The 24,949-nt window shown below is 40.2% G+C and overlaps 1 protein-coding gene across 3 annotated transcripts in view; it reads right to left on the bottom strand.

Moving 5' to 3' along the window:
• Window positions 1-8,876: 8,876 nt before the first annotated feature.
• The window catches only part of ets1 (ETS proto-oncogene 1, transcription factor), a 34,688-nt gene continuing 18,615 nt past the window's right edge, over window positions 8,877-24,949 (bottom strand). For 2 of the 3 annotated variants that reach the window (XM_084950767.1, XM_084950769.1), the window contains 7 exons: window positions 19,802-19,921; window positions 19,026-19,226; window positions 18,663-18,740; window positions 17,902-18,150; window positions 15,967-16,227; window positions 12,219-12,337; window positions 8,877-12,038 (listed from right to left, as the gene is read on the bottom strand). In XM_084950767.1, the coding sequence (XP_084806893.1) occupies window positions 11,823-12,038; window positions 12,219-12,337; window positions 15,967-16,227; window positions 17,902-18,150; window positions 18,663-18,740; window positions 19,026-19,226; window positions 19,802-19,921 (1,244 nt within the window). In that variant the 3' untranslated portion in view covers window positions 8,877-11,822. The remainder of the gene's footprint in view (window positions 12,039-12,218; window positions 12,338-15,966; window positions 16,228-17,901; window positions 18,151-18,662; window positions 18,741-19,025; window positions 19,227-19,801; window positions 19,922-24,949) is intronic. The other variant, XM_084950768.1, reaches the window with a different exon arrangement.

Here is a 24,949-nt window from a genome sequence, read left to right as displayed (position 1 = left end):
TTTATTCTTTACATATCACTTTGGTGTATTTACACTGACCATGTTTTTAAAGACAACCTCAAAATATCTCATTTAAACAGAAATGCTTTCACTGATTATTTACAGCTTACCATCAAATGAGCAGCTGAGTGCTAAACCAATAATTGCTTCTAATCAGCTGTCAATCCCCTTTACCTCCTTTAAAAGGAAGCTACGAAAAAAAAGCTGGATAAAGAATAGATAAAAGACCCTCATGAAAACCATCAATTAGGAAGTAAATACATTTGTAAAAATCCACTAAACACTGATGTTATCAAACCTTTTCAACAGGAAATAAAGCACAAGAAATGCTACATTGGAGCATGGTGAATATGTATTGCTTGGCAACCTTTAAGAAATGGTTCAATTTTTGGTTCAGATTCTGCCTTCCCCTCGGTAAAGGGACCTCCGAGATGGAAAAGATTCTATTTGTGCAAATCATGTGTGCAAAGCCCAAATAAAGCATGAAAATTACACATCTTCACTTGATCAACCTGCTTTGTTTTTTGAAATGCAAAGGGAGGTTTCTGTGGGAACTGGTTTAAATTGAATTCAAAGTGTACACCTTTCCTTTCACGCTTCCTCAGCTTACCCTTAGCCATTTTTTCTTTTTTAATCCATTCTTCCGCCATCATCAGCCTCTCTTTCTTTCGGCATTCATCTGTGAAATGCCTGGCATGGGCAAAGGTAATTGGAAGTGACTTTTTTGTCATTCAAACTAAGGAGAGATTGACAGCAATATAAAGGCTCTGTTAAAAAAAATCATTGGTAATTGGTATGATTATACACTTCTGTAGAGCAAGAAGTCAGCAGAGATATGAATTCTCCTTTTCCACAATGCTTACTACTTTTGATTGGCATTTTCTTCTCTCCAAATGCTTTGCATTGCAGAATTATACATACGTTTATTAAGTCTCATGTAAACTTTCAAACCTCCACACTTAACCACCCGTAGTTTCATTTTAACACAGACATGTAACTCATTGTAACATGTTCCGAAGTATAAACCCAGTGTTATGTGTTGCAGGCAGGATATTTAAATGCTGTAACAGTCATATAAAAAGGCTATGAAATTAACAAATTATGATTAAAAAATGTAATCTTTAAGGAAACGATTAAAAAAATACCAACAAAAGTAGCACACTTCAGATTTATTAGCTCAGTCTGACCCAGGATTACATTCAAAGACCAAGAAACTACTGCGCTGTAAATCAAGCTGTGCCCAGCAGGAGCAGGATCACAAAGTCAATAGCCTTCAGGGTCAAGGGTCATTGGGAGGAAGCTCAAAATCAGGCAGCTGCTAGTTATATCTTTATCTACACTAAATGACACAGTTGTTATACTAACAATTGTTTACAATGTAATTTCAGACAATACCAAAAAGTAAATATAATGACATTCAAGCATGTTTGAATCATCTTTCAATCTCAGTACTGTGTATTTCATCAAAGGTAACATAAGTAAGCATTTATTTACCTGTTTAAAATGCTTAGATTTGTAGCTGGGCTGGCCTTTACAGTTTGCTCCAGCTGCTCCAAAAAACTGTCTGCAAGAACTCCTAAATTTCACTTGACCAGCCTTATAACTTCCAAGTTATTTCTCCCATGGTTGTATAGCCAAGGGGGCCAAAGCCTATTAAGTAGTTTGCTGGCAGAAATAACACAGGCAGCCTTACTAATGGGGAGGTATTGCTAAGAACTGAAGGAACTGCTGCTTACACTGTGTGTTTCTCTTTGGATACAGTGAATCACTATGGTTATTTCTGAATATCTGTGGAAAGTACCTGCTATAATAAGCAGGGTTTTCTGGAGTTTGTTGACTTGCAGTCAAAAGTGATACAATGGAAGCAACAGCAATGACCACACAGGAGGGCAGAGCTGTGACTCAAAGATAGAAAGTAAGAAGCAGTAGCAAAACACATAAAACTTGCGGTAGGAAGCTGAACTTTAGTACTAATCATGAAAAAGACAGGACGCTGTGCTGAGGACAGCAGTTGCAAGGATGTTCAACATGTGTTCGGATGTGTACATTTTGAAAATGTTACCAATTTATACAATGTTTGCTCTCACTCAATTCATTGAGATCTATTTCATGAACAGAATAATGATGTATCATGGCTATCTATCAAATAACAGCATAAAATTGTCTGTGTAAAGATAATAAAATACTATACTGGTATAATTAAATAAACTCAACTAAGAAGTATCTTTAATGTTGCCAAAAACATAAAATTTCCTCTATGTTAACAAGTAGGAATGCAGATGACTGAGAAGAGTGCATATGTGTATGTGTCTGTGTATATATGTCCATGTGTGTGCACCCCAGACAGCAGGGAGAAAGAAAAGCGGCCTTTTTACTAACGTTGATTGGAAACAGATGTTGGCGAAAGCCAAGACAGCAAAGAAAATGTTTCGGAAAATTCTCAGGGCTCAGCCTTCCCTTTCTGGGCCCTGGCCCAGGCAACCAATCATTGCAGAGCACCCTCTGGTCTTTGGGGTGAACTAAGCACTTCTATTGGATGAAGACATGAACGTGGGCGTTGGGAGCAGATGTCCTGGGAAAGTTGCTGAATCCCACTCAACTCACAGTAAAAGAAAGCGAAAACATTTGCTTGGTTAACTGGACAGTGACCAAAGCATGTTTTAATCCAGATGAACTCTCAGTGCATGTACAAGCTGACAGTGAATACATTAGCACTGTGTTACAGATTTATACATTTGAAATGGATTGCTTTTCAAGTTGTTATTCATTCAACTGCCTCACAAAAAGAAACCTTAGAAGAATAGTCTGTAAGAAAAATGTCTTTAGGACCTCTAATTCTTTTCTGTCATCTAGTCGGCTCAAATGAATGCGAATGAGAGTTTCCTCGCACTATCATCTCCCCATCCCTTCACACTTCTAAACCTTCAACTGCTCCTTTGCTCCTTTTCACCTCCTAACCTTCACCCTCCTGCATTCAACTTTTTCTATTCCATCTCTCATCTCTCTGTTCGTCTCTGCCCCTAGCCCCCTCTCACTCCATCTTCAGCACCCAGATTCAGTCACAGTCTAGTTCACATATGGCCTCACCTGCACACAAAGCTCCATCTCACTCTTTTATTGTGCCAGTCTATTGCCTATTCACAGCAACGGCACAGCACAAATCAATCATCTTTCCTAATGGAAAGTCCACATTAACATGAGAAGACACTCAATTTCCGTCTCAGAATGCCAGGTCGACTGGTACCTGAGCTCCGGTCGATGAAGATCCAGGGCCCTGCAGGCGCTCTCATTTCGGGTGGGATAGCGAGGTGATGCCGTCAGGTCCAGGGGTGGCACCGGGAGTCAATGGTGTATTAACTGAGGATGTGACAATGGCAATAAAAATGCAAATTGCCATCCAAAGCAGGGGATGGCCTGGATCTGCCCTTCATAAGCCTGCATAATACAGTCAGCACACACCTGCTAAGACATGCGGTTCAACACGTCTCAAACATAACAATACAGTGAGTGAGAGGAAGGGAGCGTGTGCGTCTATCCTCGAGACCATAACACCGGTAACTAAAAGAGTTTTCTTATCACTGTCACTTCTCATTGATTTGTCTAGAAGTCCCCATTATGTACAATTTGTATTGGGTAAGAAAAAAAAAAGTTAATATGCTATTGAACAGCACTGGTCTCTACAAACCTTTTACCATTCTTCAAGTTATTTTTTGTTCTCATGAAAACGACTTCAACATGGTTTAACACCTATTTGACATTTTGAAACCAACATGCTAGACAGCACTCGCCACAATCAAAATAACACCAAAAGAGGAAATGTTTTTTAAAAGACTGATGAGTGATATTTCTAGTAGCTCCAGAGACTTGGGCAGTTCATACCAGGGTGCAGTGAAGCTATTCTGGTGTTATTAGAAAATCTGTTGTATCCTCATTGTTGTTGACTTTGGGCAAATGAATCCATTATGTTTTGTCTGATATATTCCATACTAAGGTTAAAGGCCAAGTGTGTAGGATTCAGCATGATTTACTAGCAAAAACTGTATCTCTGAGTCCAGTTCATTACACACACCCTCAATCATGGGAAGACTCTGACCTGACAGCTGTCCAGATGATAGTTATCAACAGCCTCCACAAGAAGGTTAAGCCATAAAAATGATAGCTGAAAAGGCTGGCTGTTGGTAGAGTGCTGTACTGAAGTATATTAATGGAAAGTTTAGTGGACAGGAAAGTGTGGTAGCAAAAGGTACACATTGTTTCAAAAAGTTATTTCAAAAACTTGGGAGAGCTTCACAAAGAGTGCACTAAGCTGGTTTGAGTACATCAAGGCTACTCTTGCATTCCTAATGTTAAGCCACTCCTCAACCAAAGCCACGAGAAGTGTCTCTTTCCACATAAAGATAAAGTTTGCATTTCATCATTTGGAAATCAAGGCCATACAGTCTAGAAGAGGAGAAGAAAGTCACAGAATCCAAGGTGTTTGAAGTCCAGTGTGAAGTTTCTGCATTCTGTGGTGAATTGCATTGCAATGACCTGTGGTGTCAGTTTGCAGTGTTTTATCACGTCCAAAGTCAACATTGTCATCTACAAGTAGATTTTAGATTAACTCGTGCTTCCATCTGCTGACAAGCTTTACGGAGATGCAGATTTCCTTTTTTAGCATGGTTTGTTAACCATGTTATTACTGTGTTTGACCCAACTAACCTGGCCTGAACTGTCAAGAGGAAGATGAAAGCCACTATGAAAGCAACTTCAGTAACACCTTAGGAGTAACACCTCCATAACACACCACACTGATGCAGTAATTTGTTGTAAAGGAGCATCAATAAATCAATGCATAAATCAACACACCTTTTCACAAGGTAAACATTTCTGTATAAAACTTTGTTTCTTGATCTTGGAAAATATTTGAGATATATGTATTTAAAAAAACAATAAATTGAAGTGTAATTAAAAATCACCTTCACTTTTCCATGATAGTCTATTTTAGTAGTCAGTAGTCTCTATGAAATGGCAAACCTCCATAATCGTTTAGCAGGGTCTTTTTTAGACAATGGTTTTAAGTCTGTTTATGTTAGTGCCTGCATACTATAGTAACACAAGACAGCACAACTTTGAAGGGCAATAGGACATGAATTTGTCCTCTGATAACAGTTTTTTTTTCTTTTGGGCCATAAGGACCCACAGGGACACATTGGTTGTATTTCAAAGCTGCGTAATGGAACCACTGAGCTGTTGTCTCGTGCGTCACAGGGATTCTGTTTCAATGAAGAGGATATAATGTTGGGCAGTGAAGATAGATGTAGTTATGTTCTATCCACAGCAGAATTTTAGGTCATTAACATTAAAGATTGAGCTACAGAAGAAATTAAAAGTTGGAAAAGATTTTGGAGTTCAGTTTACAATAACGATCAGTTTAAGGCACTTTATATTTTGAGATAAAGACCCTACAATAATATGTTGAGTGACATATTATATATTCCATATTATATGACATATAATAACATGTAGACACACGCTTTGCCTTCCAGTGTTGGATTTATGGTTGTTCCAGTTCTACTGCTTTCTTCACAGTTCATTTAGATGTTCTAACTCTGTATACATGTAGTCTAATACGAAAAAATGATAGAGTACAAATACTATAGCGTCACCACAACTTGTTCTAGTTCCATTCACAAACTCTGAGGAGTTTGACTGATTAAATGAGCCAAAGGGTGATTTACTTAATCTATTAAAAATTACTATGTTACTTAGGGACCAGACAACATTGCAACATCTGTCACATCTTCTTATTTAGGATTTGTTGAAATTGATTCTGTAATCTGGCGCAGCAACTATTCTGCCTGTAATTACATTTAGATGCTATGCTGCTCCTTGATCCAAGGCAAAAGGCACATTGTGTGTATGTATTTAAATTTCCATGTATAAGTGTCACATATGTCTCTTCAACTAATCCTAAAATATTTTAGAAAATACTGAATATGGCTATTGATGAGTAAGTAAGCCCTTTAACTGTCTAATCTCTCACTGTTTTTTTTTTTTTTTTGTGTGTGTGTGTGTGTGTGTGTGTGTGTGTCTTGCATTTAAATGTGTACTACTTTAAATCAAAAACAAATCTTGTAATTTAACCAGTTGGCATGTTACAGATTTTAGATAATACATACATTGCATTTGCATATATTGCAGTCATTATTATTCATACATTTGTAAATGTAATGATGAAGCAATAGCCTTCGTCTGAACACAAAATGGCTCGACAGTTAATTGCAAGTTACTTTAGAACCTCAAAAAAATGGAGAAATGATCTAATATCCTTCCGAAACTGACAGGTGTTACACTTCTCACTTTGAACACAGGTCGCCTCTTCCTTTTCTGTCTCAGTTTTCCGTTTCTCACCTTGAGACACTGCTTAAATCAGTGGAAGGTTTCTTTGAATAAGGCACAAAAGGGGAGAAAGAAGAGTACTGTGTCTGCGTGAGCCAGCTTTGTGTCTCTGGATGAGGAAGAGGTGGGTATGAGTAGTATCATAATGATTTGGATTTCGTTCCAGGTCTCTTGGAACATGCACTGTCTGGTGAAGTATTTTAAAAACCTGCCTCGTGAATGTGTCTGCTTTGGATCATCAGCCCAGTCAGAGAGAGGGAGGTGGAAGAAGAGAAGACCCACCTGCGTAACCTCAGCTTGTCCTCTGCCAAGAACACAAAAGACTGATCCAAGAGAAGAATATGGGTCTAATTTTGTCAGAAGACAGCTCTATCATATCATGAATCTTATCACTTTACATATTTTTTTTTACATGGCAGTCTATTGTAAGGAGTACAACTGTCAATATAAAATATACTTGTCTAAATAAATACATTTAAACTCCCTGAAATAATAAAAATAACATATCAAATTAAAAAAAAAATACAAAAATATGTTTAATGATTATTTTTGTAACTTTAGCTTGTTATAGTGGAGCCAAACAGCTGTGGGCAGCAGGCAACAGCTTTGCATGTTTTTTATCTAGAGTGGAATTTATTTGAAGGGTTGAATGAGCCTCAGTGTGTTGGTTTCATTTTTATGTCACCTCATCAGTGTGCACGAAGCACAATTGTTAAAACTCAGACACACTATGGACGGAATGTATTTCAAAGGGAAACGATACGCCTCCTTTGAAGCACCACAGCAATATGTACAAAGGATGAATGTGTTTGACAAATTTGTACCACTATGACCTTGAGGTTATTACAGAATCAGGTCTTTACTCAAACAATTTTTCTGCGCATCTTTTTTGTTTGTCTTCATTAGTAAATCAAAACTATACGTTAATAAACACATCGGGCATACGCTTTTTGGAGACTTTATTCGATACCCCCATTTGCCTTCAGAACTGGCTGAACTCTTCATGGCATAGATTCAACAAAGTGCTGGAGACATCTCTCAGAGACTTTGGTCCATATTGATATGATAGCATCACACAGCTGTGGATTTGTTGGCTGCACATCCATGAATCTCCTGTTCTACTACATCCCAGAGGTGCTCTACTGGATTGATTGGATGATTGTGTTGGCCATTTGAATGCAGTGAACTCACTGTCATCTTAAAAGAAAGCAGTTTGAGATTATTTAAGATTTATGAGATACCATGAAGCAGCCACCAGAAAATGAGAAACATGTGGTCATAAAAGGATAGACATGCTCAGCAGCAACACTCAGGTAGATTGAGGTGTTTAAATAATGCTCAGCTGGTGCCTAAAGTGTGCCAAGAAAATATCCCCCATACCATTACACTGCCAGCACCCTGAACATTTGAGGTGAGATTGATCCACATTATTATGCTGTTAATGCCAAGTTGTGATGCTACCATACAAATGTCGCAGCAGGAATAAATTCATCAGAACAGCCGACGCTTTTCCAGTCTTCCACTGTGTGCTATTTTATTGAGCTTATGTGAATTGTAACCTTAGTTTCTTGTTCTTATTTGACACAAGTGGCACCCAGTGTGGTCTTCTGCTGCTCTAGCTCATATGCTTCAAGTTACAGTATATTATGCATTGAAAGATATTCTTCTGCATGCCTTGGTTATAAACAGTGGTTATTTGATGCTTTCTGAACAATTTGAAGGATTCATTTTCACCGTTCTTTAGAAAAGCCCTGAGATGGTTGTGCAGGGAAAACCCCAGCAGATCAGCATTTTCTGAAAACTTAGACCAGTCCGCCTGTTACATGTTTCATTCAAAGTCACTTAAATCACCTTTCTTCTCCATTCTGATGCTCAGTTGGAACTTCAGCAGGTCATCTTGACCATTTCTACACGCCTAAATACACTGAGTTGTTGCAATGTGATTGGTTAATTAGATGTTCACTTTAACAAGCAGTTCAATAATTGTACCTGATAAAGTGTGTGGGGTATGTACTTTTTGACATGACTAATAGTTTCTCTTAATTTCACTTCATATTTTACAAAGTGATCTGCAGATGAGTGAAAACTCTAAACTAGGGCTGTTATTTTACTGCCCAGTTATTGTGCAGTATTATCACAGTGACAATAGCACAATATCTGGAAATGCAAACAGCAATATTAATAACACTATGATTAAATTTCATCATTTAGTTGTTGTTTGCTGTTCAAGAACAGTATTGAAGCCAAAATATGAATATAGGGAGCTGTAAAGAGACTCTGCAAATCAAAGCACATTACATATATACATATACAATATTTCCATATATGTTATTTTCAATAATGGCATGTAATCCCTACATTTCACACCCATACTCTCATTGAACTGTGACCAAAATCTATATTTTAACTATATAGCAAAGTGAAGAAAATCACTAGGTAGGCAGATGGTTAACCTTTCATGTGAACTTTCACAATAAAAACACCACACGCAGTGATAAAATCTTTCTTCACATATATTTTATAACATTTTGAAGTACATTAAGTACATTTTGGAAATAGAAGCTACAGTTTATAAAACCTTTCCAGCAGAAATCATTGATGGGCCAGCATCAGCCTTTTTTTACCTCTAGCAGACAGGTCTATTTTCTATATAAAAAATGAATTCAAAAACAAAAACAAAAAGAAATTAGCTACATTATTTTGTCCTGCGCTACCTTTAAATTCCCATGAAAGCACCAGCTGTCTGCATCTCGTCTTTTATAAAATATAAATTATTGAAAAATATTCAAATGCTTGTGAACTAAATACAATAAAAATGATCTCATAACAAAAATACAAAGACACTATAAAATATACAAAAAAACAACATCCAAAATAACAAGTTTTCCTTCTGAATCCATTCCGAGATATGCATATGCCACAAAATATTGTTAGGTGTACACTTGCCTGACTAGGTTTCATTAATACATAAGACCTGCAGTAGACTGTAGACTCTGACATTTAACAACAGTATAATTTCCTGACAAAGTAAATGTCAAAATATTAACATTTTAGGTAACAGAAATGTTTTCTCCGAGCACATTGATCTTATGAAGCCAACCATACTAACATTATGACGTTTGTGTTGGGAGGAAAAAAGAAAACATTTTTTTAATACAAACAGATAAAAAATAAGTCTTTTAAGCTCACTTTAATACAGAACACTGACATCAGAAAAATACCTGAACAATACCAAAGAAAAAAGAAAAAAAAAGAGAGAAAGAAGATTTTCAAAACACTGGTGTGAACATATGCAATAAAGGAATGAACATACAGTGCAGCTTATTACTGACCCAACTGTTTAACTTCCAATTCTTTATCTTGGATAAGGAAACACTAAGCCAGTGCTGAATAACAATGGACAAGCTTGTTACCAGTTACACAGTATGAACGTATACATCATCTCTTACCTAAACTCAGCCGGTATCCAAAATAAAAAATTAAAAAAAAAAAAAACATCAGCAAAGACGTTACTCTTTGTCCTTAAGCTGTGTGCTTTCTGACATATTAACAAAAGATAAAAGACGACATTTCACGAATACGTGAGAGGTTTCTGGTCCCCATCTTCTAACGTTGTGGGTGCACCGTGGCCAAAGACCTCACATGGGCTTTGGTTATTATTCCTGCTTTGTCTTTTGCTTATTTGTGTAATCTGGGTCTCAGTAAAGCATTATGAAACAGAATCTGTACAAATAGACATCTCAGAAGCTATTTTCATCCATATGGGTAACTTTCAGCTACTGTAAACAATAACATTGTATTCTAATATAATACTCAACTTTGGCATTTCCCATAAGGCTAGTGTACAGCCACTGTTCCCACTGTTTGGGAGGAAACTGTTGCCAATTTGCTTGTAACTAGTCATTCATTTCTGAACTGAATGTAGATAAGTTGCAAAAGAATGTAAAATTGAAATGGAAGCCTCTGCCATCCGTCCTATATGTCTCAAGCAAGTTAACTTGCATCACTTGTATCAACCAGTCTTCATCAGACATCACGAGAGATCACCTACATTATCCACATCACCCATCACCTTCATCTATCCTCTAAAGTTTCAGATTCTCTATAGTCAACATTTATAGTCAGTTTTCCTATTACCTGACCTGCTTTCCTACACTGTACCTTCACACTATACTACCCTTCCTTATGGCCAAAACGTACAACACATTTGAAAGAGAATTATGCAAGATAACATCAGCAAACCAACTTGCAATTTTACTCTCTAGGCAATTAATATGAAAACGTGTCTAAAAGTAAGCTTACATGGGCAGTGAAATGAAATTATGCATCTAATCTGCACATGAAACAGCTCCTCTTACTCCTGAATTTCCCCATATAAGATTGTCTACAGTTTGCTAATACTGGTGGTATATGCAAAAAAAAAAAAAAAATATGCACGACTTTCAGTCACAATATGCGTCTCTAACGAGGTGGCAAACATGTACATAAAGGTGAACGTGTCAGTTTCAAAAGCAACGGCTACTTTCAGTTGTCTTTCAGACACTCTTGCTATGAGTCACCTCACCAGGTCTTCACACTCTACAAAGCAAGGGGCCAGTGTCTATAGTGTTGTCTGATAACGCATCAGCACATTTCAGTTGATAGTTCCTTGAGAACAGACGAGTAAAACTTGGCATCTAATGTTTGGTTCCACTGTAATACCGTCACTGAGAACAATGTGAAAAAATACCCTTTACAACACTTATCCGGAAGATGTACAGCGACTGTTTTGAAAAATCGGCATTAGTATAGTGGCACAAGCGTAAACAGCAATTTATACCAGACACTTTTTTTTTCCTTTTGTTTTTTTTTTTTGGTCCTAGCTGAAAAAAGTCTGTCACTGCCAAAGGGAAAAACAGTAAGCATGTATGCAAGTATGAGATTATACCTTCCTCAGTTCAGTTCAGGTTTTTTTGGCAACCATTTTCTTAGCAGGAACTTTCCGCTTCGTTTAGCCCAACATTTTTATTGTCTCTCTCTCTCTCTCTCAGTTCTCCCCCACTTTGCTACTTAGTCAGAACAGAACCTGAAATCTACCCGGTAACGCTTTGTCTGCTTTGAGCTGCTAAATGACACCAGTATAAGTCACTCATACACACATACACACATGCGTGCACACACACGCACCTCAAATGCAACAGGGTAAGAATACAGGTTTTAGGCTTCTGCCTTCGGTTTTAAAATTATGGTCTGAGAGACAGGAGCTCAAAGTTGACAAAGACCACAGTTATTCGTTTAAAAAAAAACAGCAAAAAAACCCCAAAAACCAAAACAAAACATTTTTGGTCCCCAAAATAATTGGTTTACCAATTCTATTAAACAGTTAAGACCACTTTATGAGCCTCAGTCCAAGTGGCTCCTTAACTTTTTGTCTTCACTTCCTTTTTTCTTTCATATCTGATTCACTCGTCCGTATCAGGCTTTACATCCAACATTGCATGCAGCTCCTCGGGAGTGTACCCCAGCAGGCTTTTCAAGTCACAGACAAAGCGGTAGACATAGCGTTTCCCAGATGTCTTGTGGATGATATTCTTGTCATAGTAGTAACGCAGGCCACGGCTCAGCTTCTCATAATTCATCTTAGGCTTGTTTTTTCTTTTGCCCCACCTTCGAGCAACCTGAAAAAGCACAGTGAACAAGCCTGTCAAGATGTGCCAGAAACATTAGAATACATACTTTTGTTGAAACTTGCAATTAATTGAGCTACATGGAACAAGCAGCCATCTTGTTCATCTGGCTAACTACTTAAGACCTCCCAGCACGTGTGCTAGATGACCAGTGGGGTCGCAACCTCTCACCTCATCTGGGTCAGAAAGCTTGAACTCCCAGCCGTCGCCTGTCCAGCTGATGAAGGACTGGCAAGACTTGTCGGTCAGTAGCTCCAGAAGAAACTGCCACAGCTGGATGGGGCCACTGCCTGCAGAGCAGATGGGGGTGGAAGGGGAGAAGGTGTTCGTTTAAGAAGAAGAGCTACATACACTGAGAGGACACATTGTTGTTTGTGCAGATGCCAGTTGCTGTGGGGATTGATTGAGGTGAGGCTAAGTTCAGAGCAAAAGATCTCCTGTTGTTGGAAAATGCTCCCAAGTTCCATAGTCTGCTTAACATTTTATCGAACTAAACTAGTATATTTCACATAACAATACGCCGAATCTAGGAGATATATTCCCATCAGTCCATGTGCTATGCAGAATGCGTTGAGGAACAGCACTGTCTGTACAATGTCCTGTCTGTGATAAAAGTCACGGCCAGAAGAAGCACGACACTAAGTACTTATGCTATATATGAAAAGTGTTACATATTCATGCAAATTATTCACTTAATTTGAAAAGAGGAACAAAGTAAAGCTTCTAATCTGGGTCAGACTGAAGTACAGCAGTGGAACTAAATGTCGTCCCAAGCACAGAAGTCCCATTCATCATGTATTCCCTTGTCTGCCAGTTGCCCTGTGCAGTATGTGAATTTAGAGTGAGAGTCTGTGTCTGCAAGAGTTCCACACTGATGAAATCACTATTTTAAAAATAAGAAGGGCTGCATTTAGGCTTCAGCAGCACATCTACTGTACTTGAATAGAGTCTGTTTTAAGAAAGAGAGCAGTTGCCAAGTTCAATGCAAAGTTAAGAGGGTGCATTTTTCCAAGAGTAACATTAAATGAATAAACTAGTAAAACATCATTTCAATGTCAGAGCAAAAAGTTTATTAGAGTTCATGGAAAAAAAAAAAAAAGGAGGGAAAGCAGAACAAAGGCGATAAAAAAAAGCCTGGTTTTGTCTCTGAACTAGATTCACTGCAGTGCACTTTGATCGTGTGGTTTTTTTTTTTTGTTTGTTTTTTTTTCAGCATACACACGAACCCACCCTCTTTTGAGGCTTGCGTGTTGAAATCACACCTGCCAGTGCAGCACACCGCCTAAGCAAAACTGGAGCTAAGCAAAAGTCACCTCTCTCGAGTGCCTCAGAAAACCAAACGTAGCCTTTTTGTAACAAAAACAAAAGCGTTCAGGGAAACAGACGTGTGGGTTGAACAACTCGAAATTTAGAGCCCACTAAGGCCTCGCAGGGACTGAAGAAGAAGGTGCATGACAGCAGCCATTCCGAGTTTGGAAAATAAGTGGCTCTGCAACATCGGGTGTCACTCATACAGAAAGCTTTGACTCGTGTTCCTGCTGCAGTAACTGTGAGCCCACATAAGGGTAATACCAGAACGTCGTGCTTTCATGCCACAATGTAGGCAACCCTTTTTAAAATATGTTAAAATCTTTTCACAATGGGCCTCACTGAACAAGCACAAGGTTGGGGCTCGTCTTCATAACGTTAAGTATTGAATCCATGGCAATAGGAGTCTCAAACCTATGTGGCTATTTAAAGGACGATAATTCAAAGGTGTGGATAAAAATTTTTAAAGGCGAGACCAGCTAATATTGACTGGCAAATTACTATTTTTTACAGCGTTGCAATGCAAAAGCCCTCTGTGTGTACGAGCAAATACATGCAATAGTGAGACAGAGAGCGAAATATCATGAGCCAAAATGAGAGTTCGCTATGTTGTAAGGTGGCCTGATGTTATTGCAGACAGAGGTGTAAATGATGAATTGTCGCAGGAAACCACGCAGATGGCAACTGGAGCCTTATCTCCCTGCAGCCTTATCAGGTCCCCTGTCCTCGTTACAAGTGTCACCTGTCACCCCGTGACTTAAACAGGAAGTCGAGCAAGAGCAAGCTGTCGAGCTGTCATAAACACTGTTTTGGAATTGTACAAGAGGTTGTTTCTTTATTTTGAGGGATTTCTTTTTTCCAGATAGAGGTCTCTTTCTCTCTCTTGCTCCCCCGATCCTTTTTTTTTTTTCTTCTGTTTTTATTCACCCACCCACACATGCACATGGGCAAACACAAAAATGCTTCCATCTTTGAAAGACCACAACTCTCTTTACACTACTCTTTAAAATAGCAGGGTCCAGAGCGGCTGTTAGAAATTTTTGGTTGTTTTTTTTTCTTAAACTGGAGTGTTGTGGCATTATTACCTTGGTTATAGTTTCATAGTCAAAACAAGTCTCTTCTCACATTAGGCTGAAAGCAGCTGCCATGCTTTCCTTACAAGTACACAATTTGGAGTTGAAACATGCAGTACATAAAAAGACAGATTATGAAACGAGTCATAGTCATGCAACTATGACTCGTTTAAAATATGTTTACGCCGTGACTGCTTGCAGGCAGTTTGCATTGCTTCTGCTGGTTTAGCGTGCAGGGAGAAAACAGATTTAGATCATTCTAGAGACGCTCTGTGCCTTGGTCTAATCCATTTGATTATAAACTCATAACTATATCGTTCCAACATTTCATAAATGACTTATTGTTCTAAAAGTGGCTCTTGAACTAATGACCATACAGCTGACCAATTAACTTGTGCATACCAACTTTGGGGCACTCTGCAGAGATCTGATGTATGCATTGTTTGTGACGTTGGAAAATATGCTTGGATTTCCCCCTTTTTCCAATACTGGCAGTCTTACTGCCGTGTGACTGTAATTTAAACAAGACCGAAAAAGTCCCAAACACTCTGTGAAGAGTCGATTCAGCATCAGCGTTCAACTGTGTCAGTGTTCAGCTGTGTTTACAGTTCAGCTTTAAACTAGAATAACTTGAATTAAACCCCTTTGCAGGGATTTGACAACTTTTCTCTTCGTGTGTTTGTATGGCAATTGACATTAAAAGACAGCTAACTTGAGGCCAAAAAAACAGCTATTTATGTCATCTTTCTTGATTCATATTAACTTATAAGTTGTATTTATGGCTCAGTGCCGATAAACGGTTAAGAAGTAGCAACAGCAGCAGTTGGGTTTCTTTTTTTTTGCACCCTTTTGAAACCAAAAGTCATGCCAGATGCTAAAATAGTGCATTTGCTGCACAAGAGCATTTAAAATATCTCTCCATCTTACTGAACTTGAAGAACATACATAAAGCAGCTTTTTCAGCATGCATGAGTGAGAAGATGCCTCATGAGATGAAGAGATAATTTTACTCTGCTCTGGTGTTATGTGCAGGGGCAGGCATAATTTCTAAGTTTCACGAGCGTTGCTAGGACGACCTGGAAAAAATAGGTTGAGATGCGGGCTGCCGATAAGAAGAAGGTAGATGAGAAGACAGAAAAGAAGAAGAGAAAAAAAAAGCGAGAAAAAGAAGTGAAGTAAAAGGAGGCATGAGTAAAATCTGTTTTATTTCCTGTGATGTGCATAACTTGGGTTGCCTGGGTAAAAGGTGTGCTTTTTTTCCCTTCTTTGGTCTAAAAGTGTTGCATTCAGGCACCACAAGATTTGGCACTTTTGCAGAGCATCAACAAGTTTGTTACACCACATTATACACTGCATTTTGTGCCCTACAGAAGTGTTTATATTAAAATTATATTCACAGAAATCAACAATCGGACTGGTTTTCCATAAACGTCTACCGTTTGCATGCACGCGATCAGAAAAAATACATATAGACCAATATTACTCTTTTAATGTAATGACTGCATATAAATATAAAGTGTGATTTCTAGACATCTTACCTGTGTATCCTGCCAGTGCTGCTGCTGGGATGACGGGTTTGTCCTTGCTGAGGTCTGAGCGCTCCCTCACATAGTCTTTAAAGGTGCCCTTGGGCTTGTGGCCATGCAAGGCAGCGGGGTAGTCTTCTGAGTCAAAGCTGTCATAAGACGGTACTCGCTGCAGGCTGCTAAATGAAGACTGGCTGCTCCAGGACTGGGTCAGTCGGTCGCAGCTCTCATAGCTTTCAATGCTCTCAAACGAGTCCTGGCCACCAAGCTTACCTGGAAGGGAAAGGGTGAAAAAAAAAATTAAAAATTGTCAAGAAAGCCATTGTTATGTAGGTAGAAACTCTAAACTCACACACATTACTGTGATTTCAAACTCTGACATTGTTTGTGGACAAGCTATATGATATTAAAATTTTAGCATTTAGGCCAGTTTGATGATGGCACAAATCTTAAGATGATTCCCGTCAATGTTGCATTGATGTTGGCATTGCACATTAATGATTACTCAGTTTTATAGCATCATTCAATTTGTCACAGTCACACACAGGCTATGTTTTTTAGTCATCCCAAGATGAACCAAGTCTACCACAGCCTGATGGAAAGTGACTTTGGACTTTCGGTAAGAGCCAAATTTGAACCGATGGAAAAGAAATAAGTGCACTCGCTATATGACACAGATAGATTCTATGACAAATCACTATTACCTCCAAAACTGTCGGATGGTGAAACTTGAACAATAGCAAATAACTCTGAATTAATTGCAAAAACCTTGCTGAGATTTGACAAAAGGGACATTAGCCACACCTTAGAAGTAAATTGTTTTGCTCCTCACTAAGCTATAGCTTATTGCTCTGTACAGTGCCACGTCCCTCCATTTCACACCTCATTTCACTTTCACAACCAGCATTTGGGTTTGATTTTAAATGGAAGACATTCACAGAAATTGCCCCGCTATTTTTGGCCTTGATGACGATAAGAGGAGTCTTTCAGTGGTAAGCCATTAACAAATGACAGATAATGTCGTGCCGCTATTGATGCTGAAATCTTCAACTGGTAAAATTGGAGCCACATGTGGATATCAATTGTGCTACAAAATACTTTCCCACGTTGGGAGAGCACAGTTCAATGCGCAAACACTTGGTATGTGTGATGCATGGGGATTGGATCTCAAGCCTTGCAGGCAAATGCTTAAAGCACTGGATGGAGGACTCGTATGGTTTACATGGCACTTGCTAATAATTTATACAGCTGGGGATTTGGGAGAAGATAAACCCTAGCTTTATGGGCAACAGTCTAAATCATACCGCTAATTCCTCTGTAAACTATTGCTGGGAGAGAAAACAAGCTCGAGCATTCAGAAAAGCAAACAGTTTCATGAGAAAACCCCACGCTTGCTAACTGAGGATGACACCTCTATCTCCTTACCCAGAACCCTAAGGTTGAGCCGAAGAAAGGAGGCCAAGAAAAACAAGAAAGAGAAAAAAATACCTTCTTTTTTTTTGAAGGTTACACCACTTGAACTGTTTTACATAAGGGACATGCGGCAAGAACAGAACACATTGTGGCTTTGGTTCGTGTATCGCTCTGACAAAAACAATAGAGTTTTTTTTCCCCAACCCAGTCTAGAGTGTACAAGTCGGGTTTGCTTGAACCACAAGCCAACCAGAAGGCCTGCTTTTCTTCTCTTCTAATACTTGCACACTGATGTGGCATGACAAGATTCTGGTAGCTTCAGCACAATCACACGCAGGCAGACACCCATAGAAACCTTCAACTTTTACATGCATTCAGACAAACTCAAGCAAGTGCATGTGGTAAGCAGGTAATTCGAGCAAACCTTCTGAGTAAAATGTAAATGCACCACATTTTCACTGCAAAGCTAGTCCCACATTCTTTAATGTCTCCTCAAATCTCAGCCACGTACTTATGCATTGTACGATCGCTCACCTCTGCTGAGGCGTCCCACGCACATGTTGTCAGGTGACACCACCTCTTGCTTGACAGAAAAGTAGTCTCCCGGCATGCCGTTGAGGGCCGTGTCCCGGAGGATGACCGCAGCAGGGTATTCACTCTCATATTTGAGGGTCAGCAGTTCTTCTGAGCTGATGGGATGAAGTGTCTGGTAGGACTCTGTGATGAAGCCGGGCTCTGAGTATTCAGAAGGAGGGACACACTGAGCGTGCTCAACACCATAGCCTGGAGCAAACAAAGGGAAATGAGTGTAGATAGAAAGCAGAGAATGAAGGCAAGCAAGGAGCAACGCAGAGGAGGAAGATCGATCTTAAAAGGAGTGGAGTCATTATCCCTCTTGTGCTGCCACCGAAGTTCTCGGCGTGTGAATAGTCCAAAAGAAAATATAGCCCTGAGCACACGGGAACAATCTTGTAGATTTTCAGCAAGACATATTGATTGGACCTAAACTCAGCAAAAAATTCACAGTGATGCCACTGTACGTGTGGTCACTATTCATCTACAGCTGCAAAGATGTACTGAGGATCTATATCTAGGAAATAAATCCAAGAAAAAAAAATGTGTGTGGGGGGATTATTTGCTAACGCTAAACCCAAATCAGTTTTAACTGATGTTTTCTTTAACCCTAACCTACTTACCACACTGAACCACCTTATCTACTTCCTCTACTTGGATTCCCTTTCATATTTGAATATTTGTTTTCTTATGCTATTAGATTGACTGTGATGAATACTTACTGACAAAGTAGTCTGAGGTAAAGCGGGATTCCTGGAAGTTAGAGCTGAGTCCATTCATGGGGTAATGCTTTGTATCCTCTTCATGAAAAATAGATGGAGAATGAGAATCAGTGACCTCATCATTGATTTTATGTATCGTGTAACTGCATCCTGCTCTATCAAAAATTAATGACCTGAGCTAAATCGTGTCTTCCTGTTTGGCTCCTGTTACAAGAGCAAATACCAACAGTCCTAAACTGGAATAAGCAGTGATGTCAGCCTGTGTGGTGAGAGCTTTCTTATTTGACTTGCATCACAAAACTGAGACTTTTAAATCTCTTAAACTCATCGGATAATCAGAGGATAACCATCTTACGCCGTTACCTTTTTGAAGCATTTCCAAATGCTCCCAAAGGATGTCGCCCACAAAGTCAGGCGCCAAGTCCAAGAATCGCTCCTTCCCCATCGCACACAGGCTGGCTCCGTTGATGCCAAACTTGTCGAAATCGACGTTCTTCAGACTGAATTCGTTCACGGTCCACGTTAGCCACTCGGCCACGTGCTTTTCTGTCCACAGTCTAGGATCTGCACAGGATTGCAAAGAGTGGCAGTTACTGTTAAACGTCGACAACACCATCCAGACACATTTACTCAAATATTCAGGTCAGCTTGTGAATGATACAACAGGACAGATTCTCATTTTTGCAGTCTGAGCTGGAGCCAACTTTCACTTAATAACCAACAGCAAAGTGGGAAGCTGAAGTGACTGTAAACCACAGTTGTAATGAAAAGCTAAAAAAATCATAATTTGCAGATCACATGGGTTGCTGTAATTGCTTCAGTTTTCAATGCCATCTCTTTGCTGTCTGTCTCTGTGTCTCAATTCTTGGGATGTTGCAGTCAGTCAGTCTGCCTGGACTGAATATATATAATGCAACGCCATTTCTGGAACAACTGGGCGTTTCCTTTTCAGTCAGTCTTTCTAAGAGGTGCTTTCTCAGAATCCTCTGAAGAAAGCCGAAATGTGAAAGAACTGCAGATGTGTGCGCCTGATATGTGACACACTGAGGTATTCTTAGAGGGCTGGTACTGCAATTTGAGTTTTCAAATGAAAACATTAGCAGGAACTAATGACAGCAAAAAGCAGCTGGCAGTCTTACCTTTGGGAATACCCAGTCGCTGCTGTTCCTTTGTGAAGCCACTAAAGGTGGCCTTCAAAGCCTGGGACATCATCTCTTTACTTCCTGGAGTTAGCAGGGGGACATCTCCACACTCGGGATCTGCAAATCACAAATCACAAAGAAGAATATTTATTTTGAGTAACACCAGCATCTGTTAGACTTGAAATCCAAATGACTAATATTACATGCTCCTTTCACTCCTATTGACAACTGAGGCTGCGGCAGTGCATCCTGTATTATATTTCATGCCGATAAAGCTCGCTGAATGGAAAATTTAATTGAGACAAAGAGGCAGCGGGAAGAGTTCTGTGAATGTGCGCTTCGGTTAGACATTGACACAGTTACGCGCACGTGCATCCACGTCCACACAAACAAAGCAAACATTTATATCTACCGTGATCAACAACATGGTTCAACAATTACATTCCGTCTAGACAGACACTGTCTCCATATCGGCTCCAATCTATTGAAACAAGGACTGTCACAGCTTTGGCTCTAACCTGTTTAAAAAGCAAGGGAGAGCCGTGTCACTGTGTGTATACTGTGTTGGTAAACCCCACATTTATTATCTTCTACCTGTACATCCTGGGTGGGAGAGTGGTCAGTGCTGCCCATCAGCGACACTATGACCTCTGCTAGCCCTCCTACCACGTCGCCCCGACACAGTGGGCCTACTGTCACAGGACCCAGCACGGGGTCAAGCATTCTCACAGGTCAAGGGTCAAGGGATGAGGTGATGATGTCACCGCGGCTGCTGGCGAGTGACTTGGAAAGTCGGGGGTGGCCCGTCTCGAGGGGATTCAGTTACACACTAGGGTTACTGTTCTCGGCTCACAGCCAGTGGGCAACCAGTGGGACACAGAGCTCCCTTTGATGGCTTTAAACAGTGCCTGATGACTCGCACTCATCTAATTAGATTGACTGGGCTGCAGAAGTATGGCGATAAGGGGGCAAAACAGAGGATATGATGAGGAGGAGAGAAGGGGAAAGACCCTCTGGCCTCTAATATAAAAACAGACTAGTTAAAAAAACAAAAACAAAAAAAACCCAAAAAAACCCAGCAACCTAGGTTCAACAAATAACTTGTAAACAGCCACAAAAAAAGAACCTAGAGTTTCAGTTAGGGGATATTTTATCGTTTAAATCTCCAAACCGTCCACACACATTTGCACAGCACACAATTACATCTGTTATTATCTGTTACTGTGCAGTAAAGCTTAATGTCACTATCTTGTGTAATCAACTTTGGGGGGGGGGCAACGTGCATACGGCAAAACTTAAAAACACAACAGGTCAGCTTAGGTCTCAAGTAGGTTAACATGCAAACACATAAAAAAAAATCAAAGAGTCAGCCAGGTCTTGATTTCACTGGTGAGTCTATTTCTTTAGATCATTTTTTTCTTTGTCCATTACATGCAATTTCAAATCATTAATCCTAGATCACAGAAAGGCTTGTCTTCAGGGCAAACAAGCTGTGAGGAGTGGGTGTGTCACACTTGCAGCACCGCCATGTGTCAAACCCAGATGTTCTGGCATCTCCACCGGCTGGTGGTTTTATCTGCCAGCAGTATACTAGAGCAACATACAGTTCATGCTTGTTTTCACCACTCACTGACGTCGCGACCTTGTCTGGAATGCACAGCAGCTTACCCCCCCGTCCCTACTTCGCCCATGTAACCAATGTCTGTCTGGCTGTTTGTAAAATTAGGTTTCCCAGTTTCTGTTTTTTCGGTCTTTAGGTCGTTCTTTTTCCCCTTTTCTTCCCCCTCTCAAGCTTTTTTGCAGCAGACTGGAGAAAGAAGACAGAGGAGCTCTTTGCTTCTTCCTGTGATTCAATTTGGGCTGTAATAATATAGTCTGAACAAACAGAATGTAACCATTTCAGTCAGAAGTGAAGGTAAAAGGTTGAAGAGTTGAGAACAGCCATTGTTTTACAGTCTCACACAAAAACCCTGTTTAACTACTGTCAGACATGGCTCACACATAAAAATAAAGCTGGTTTCTCTATTTGACAAAAAAAAAAAAAAAAAGACTGCAAGGTTGTCTAAGTTTCTACTGAGCTCGTTTTTCTTTTAAGTAGTGTTGGTAATGCAGAGAGGTACATGTTGCAAATGGCTGCAAACTGAGATGTGACTGGGGCTCAGACAGTCTGTCCTTTGATGTGAAAGCAAAGGCAAAATGTGGCAGTTTATTTAAGCTGGCTCAAGTGGAGTTTGTCTGCACTTTCAAACCGCTTACACCCCTCCCTCCACACCGCTTTTATCAACCCATCCGCAGCGCGTACTTGCCCACACAGACTTGAACCCACTTTAGCACTAAATCTTCCATCAAAGACACTTAACACTACAGTGCATGAGAACTAACATTAGACACTAGAGAGAGTAAAAAGAAAAATGTGAACCCCGTCTACAAAGCATATCATTATTGGGTTGTTTTAATACTTCTTAAAATCCTGCTCAGGCTCTAATTCAAACCACAAACACAATTAAAAAAAGAAGAAGAAGGTTGACTGTCAGGTGACAGTCAAATAGTGTGTTTTATGTACATACACTCCTTTGTTGTAAATTTTTCTTTTTGATCTGAGCTGATCTCCTAAAAACATGATGCAGAATGTTCAGCAAGGCTGAAAGGAGAACGCTAAACGTAACAGTGAAGTGATAATAGAGCAGTCTCCATGGTGAATGATCCATATGAAAGTTATCTGCGGCAGTGCTAATGTACAATGTGCATCCATTAGCGAGAAAGGCGAGCTTGGATCTAGACAGTCTCGAGTAAATGATGAAGTCCTGATACGATTTCAATGCCTGCGAGCCCCATTAGATAGAGAACGGTCAGTATGTACTGAGAGCTAGAGCATCCACTAGTCATCACTTTCCACATTAGACTGTGTGGGTCTGTCCGCAAAATGAGTCCCATCCACTTAGCTCATGAAATGTAGGAATGGATGTAAATCACAGGCAACATTATGGCATTTCACTGACAAGTATCTGACTTAAAAGAAGAGAAAAAAAGAAAAAGAGCTTCTGCAGCAAAATGTACAAAATGAAACCAATTTTACTAATGAGGTAAAAACCATATTAAGTTCATCTATGCTAAGAATCACTGACGAATTGAGACCGATGTTTAGTCTGGATTACAGTAAAAGGTATTGATTAGCCACTCTCCCCTTGCCATGAAATGAGTAATGGACAAGCTGCTGAGTGCGACGACGATATTTCCCCCAGGGGTTCTCGCTGAGGCTGTTCCACCTTTACTGCTCTGCCCTTGTGAGCAAGGCCCAACCCAACTTTAGACAGAGGTACTTCTTTGGCACCTCAGGCTGTTAAAGTGACTCACATAAACACACATATACACATACACACCAAATTAGTGGCCGTCTTTGCCTGTGCGCCAGAGCGTGGGTGTGAAATTGGGATTTTCACAGCCAGGGCCAAAGTCTATTGGGCTGGAATAGGCACGGATGGGCAGGGCGGGACAGGGCTGGGGAAGATAGCAAGAAAGCATCTTGGGTGGGTGATGGGTGACTGAGTTGAGTGAGGGGTGGGCAAAAAAAAAAAAAAAAAAAAAAGAGCGAGAGAGAGAGAGAGCGAAACCAATGAATGGGAGGTTTCATAAAGCTCCCTCTCTTCTCCTTGTCTGTGGCATGACATCACAGTGGGATCGGTGCCATCTCCCAGCCTCTGGCGGAGAGTCAGTTCATTCATAAAGCCTGGACTGCTGCCTCTGCTCCGAATGATGCAATGATACAACAGAGCAGGCAACCAGACCCAACAAATAAGGGACAATATGCTTTCTATCATGCGATTGAGCTATAAATAGGCCCATAGTTTATGAGTGGGTGTGTGTTGGTGTGAGGAAGCAAGATTGGACTGTGAATAAAAAAAAAAAGGATAAGATCTGAAAGGGTAAATCAAAGCTGGGCTTTTGATAGCCTTTGTCAATAGTAAGGAGCCAGTACTTAGGACTGCATAGCCGTTTATTTATATCAGATTGTGGCAATTTGGGTATCCCGCTATACGCACATCTTAGCACATTGAGGGGGGGACGTCTTTATAAAGATCTGCATAAGTCCATTTCCTGTGGCTGAGTTGCCACTTCCTGTGGGAGGTGAGGTGAATTGAGGGTTCGGGTGAGGGTAAAAACATTTCATAACAACCACCAAGGGTTTATACCCTTCTTGATTATCCCTACATACACACACGTACATATTAAACAGGATTACGGCAAGCTGTGAGGGAAAAGAAAACAGGAGCTCCTGGTTAATAGTTAAGAGCTTATAATTAGTTCTTTAAGGCAGATCAGCCCACAGCTGACCAGAGGTGACAGCGGTATCTGAGAACGCCTTTGATGGAGATACATATCTAGACCCCCGGTCTGCAAAAGCAGGGTCATAAACTCGGCCGGTATGAAGGGGACCCATTCAGCACCACAGAGTGATAAAGTGGTGACTGAACGCTGCAGTGGAGCAAAAGGAGAAGAACGGGGTGGCGGTCTGGTTTTAAGAGGGCTGCTTGTTCAGTCAGCCAGACTGTTTAAATTTCCATCTCAATGCCAAGAAACCAGGAATTGAAGTGTATGCAAGGCGATGAAGCCGGCCAGACCGGCAGCAGACCTTAGCATGCTTCGAAGCAGGACAACGTCAGGCTGAAGTCCTCCCACGCGCAAACCAGTACAATCCCACCATCACAGGCAGCAGTGCTGAATAACTAGTTTTATTCTTAGATCTTCACCACTGCCTTCTGGCTGCCCTCCTGAAACACAAGCCTGTGGTGGTGTAAAGCTGCTGTACGGGACAAGCCTAGTACTGCTGACATCTGTCTTTGACCATGAAAATAGAGTTGCCCAGGATCATCACCACCACAGACACACTGGCTACCGAAGCAGACAATAAGTCAGACTAATACCCCATAGCTGCCTTTCTGTCTTTCTTTCCTCCACTCCCTCCTTCTCTGAAATCATATTAGCCCATGATGTGAAAGTGCATTAACGCTACTGTTTATGCTATGGCCTCGGTGCTTGATATGACATTCACTTTGATCCACGCCATCACCAAGAGACACTTAACATTGTTTTTCTTTTTTTTTTTTGCTAAAAGCTTGTTAGAAATTCTGTCCTAGAAAAAATAAA

The sequence above is a fragment of the Perissodus microlepis genome, chromosome 14, assembly GCF_051167445.1.
Source record: "Perissodus microlepis isolate ML-2025 ecotype Zambia chromosome 14, ASM5116744v1, whole genome shotgun sequence".
Taxonomy (NCBI): domain Eukaryota; kingdom Metazoa; phylum Chordata; class Actinopteri; order Cichliformes; family Cichlidae; genus Perissodus; species Perissodus microlepis.
This window is presented reverse-complemented; position numbering and strand designations above follow the sequence as displayed.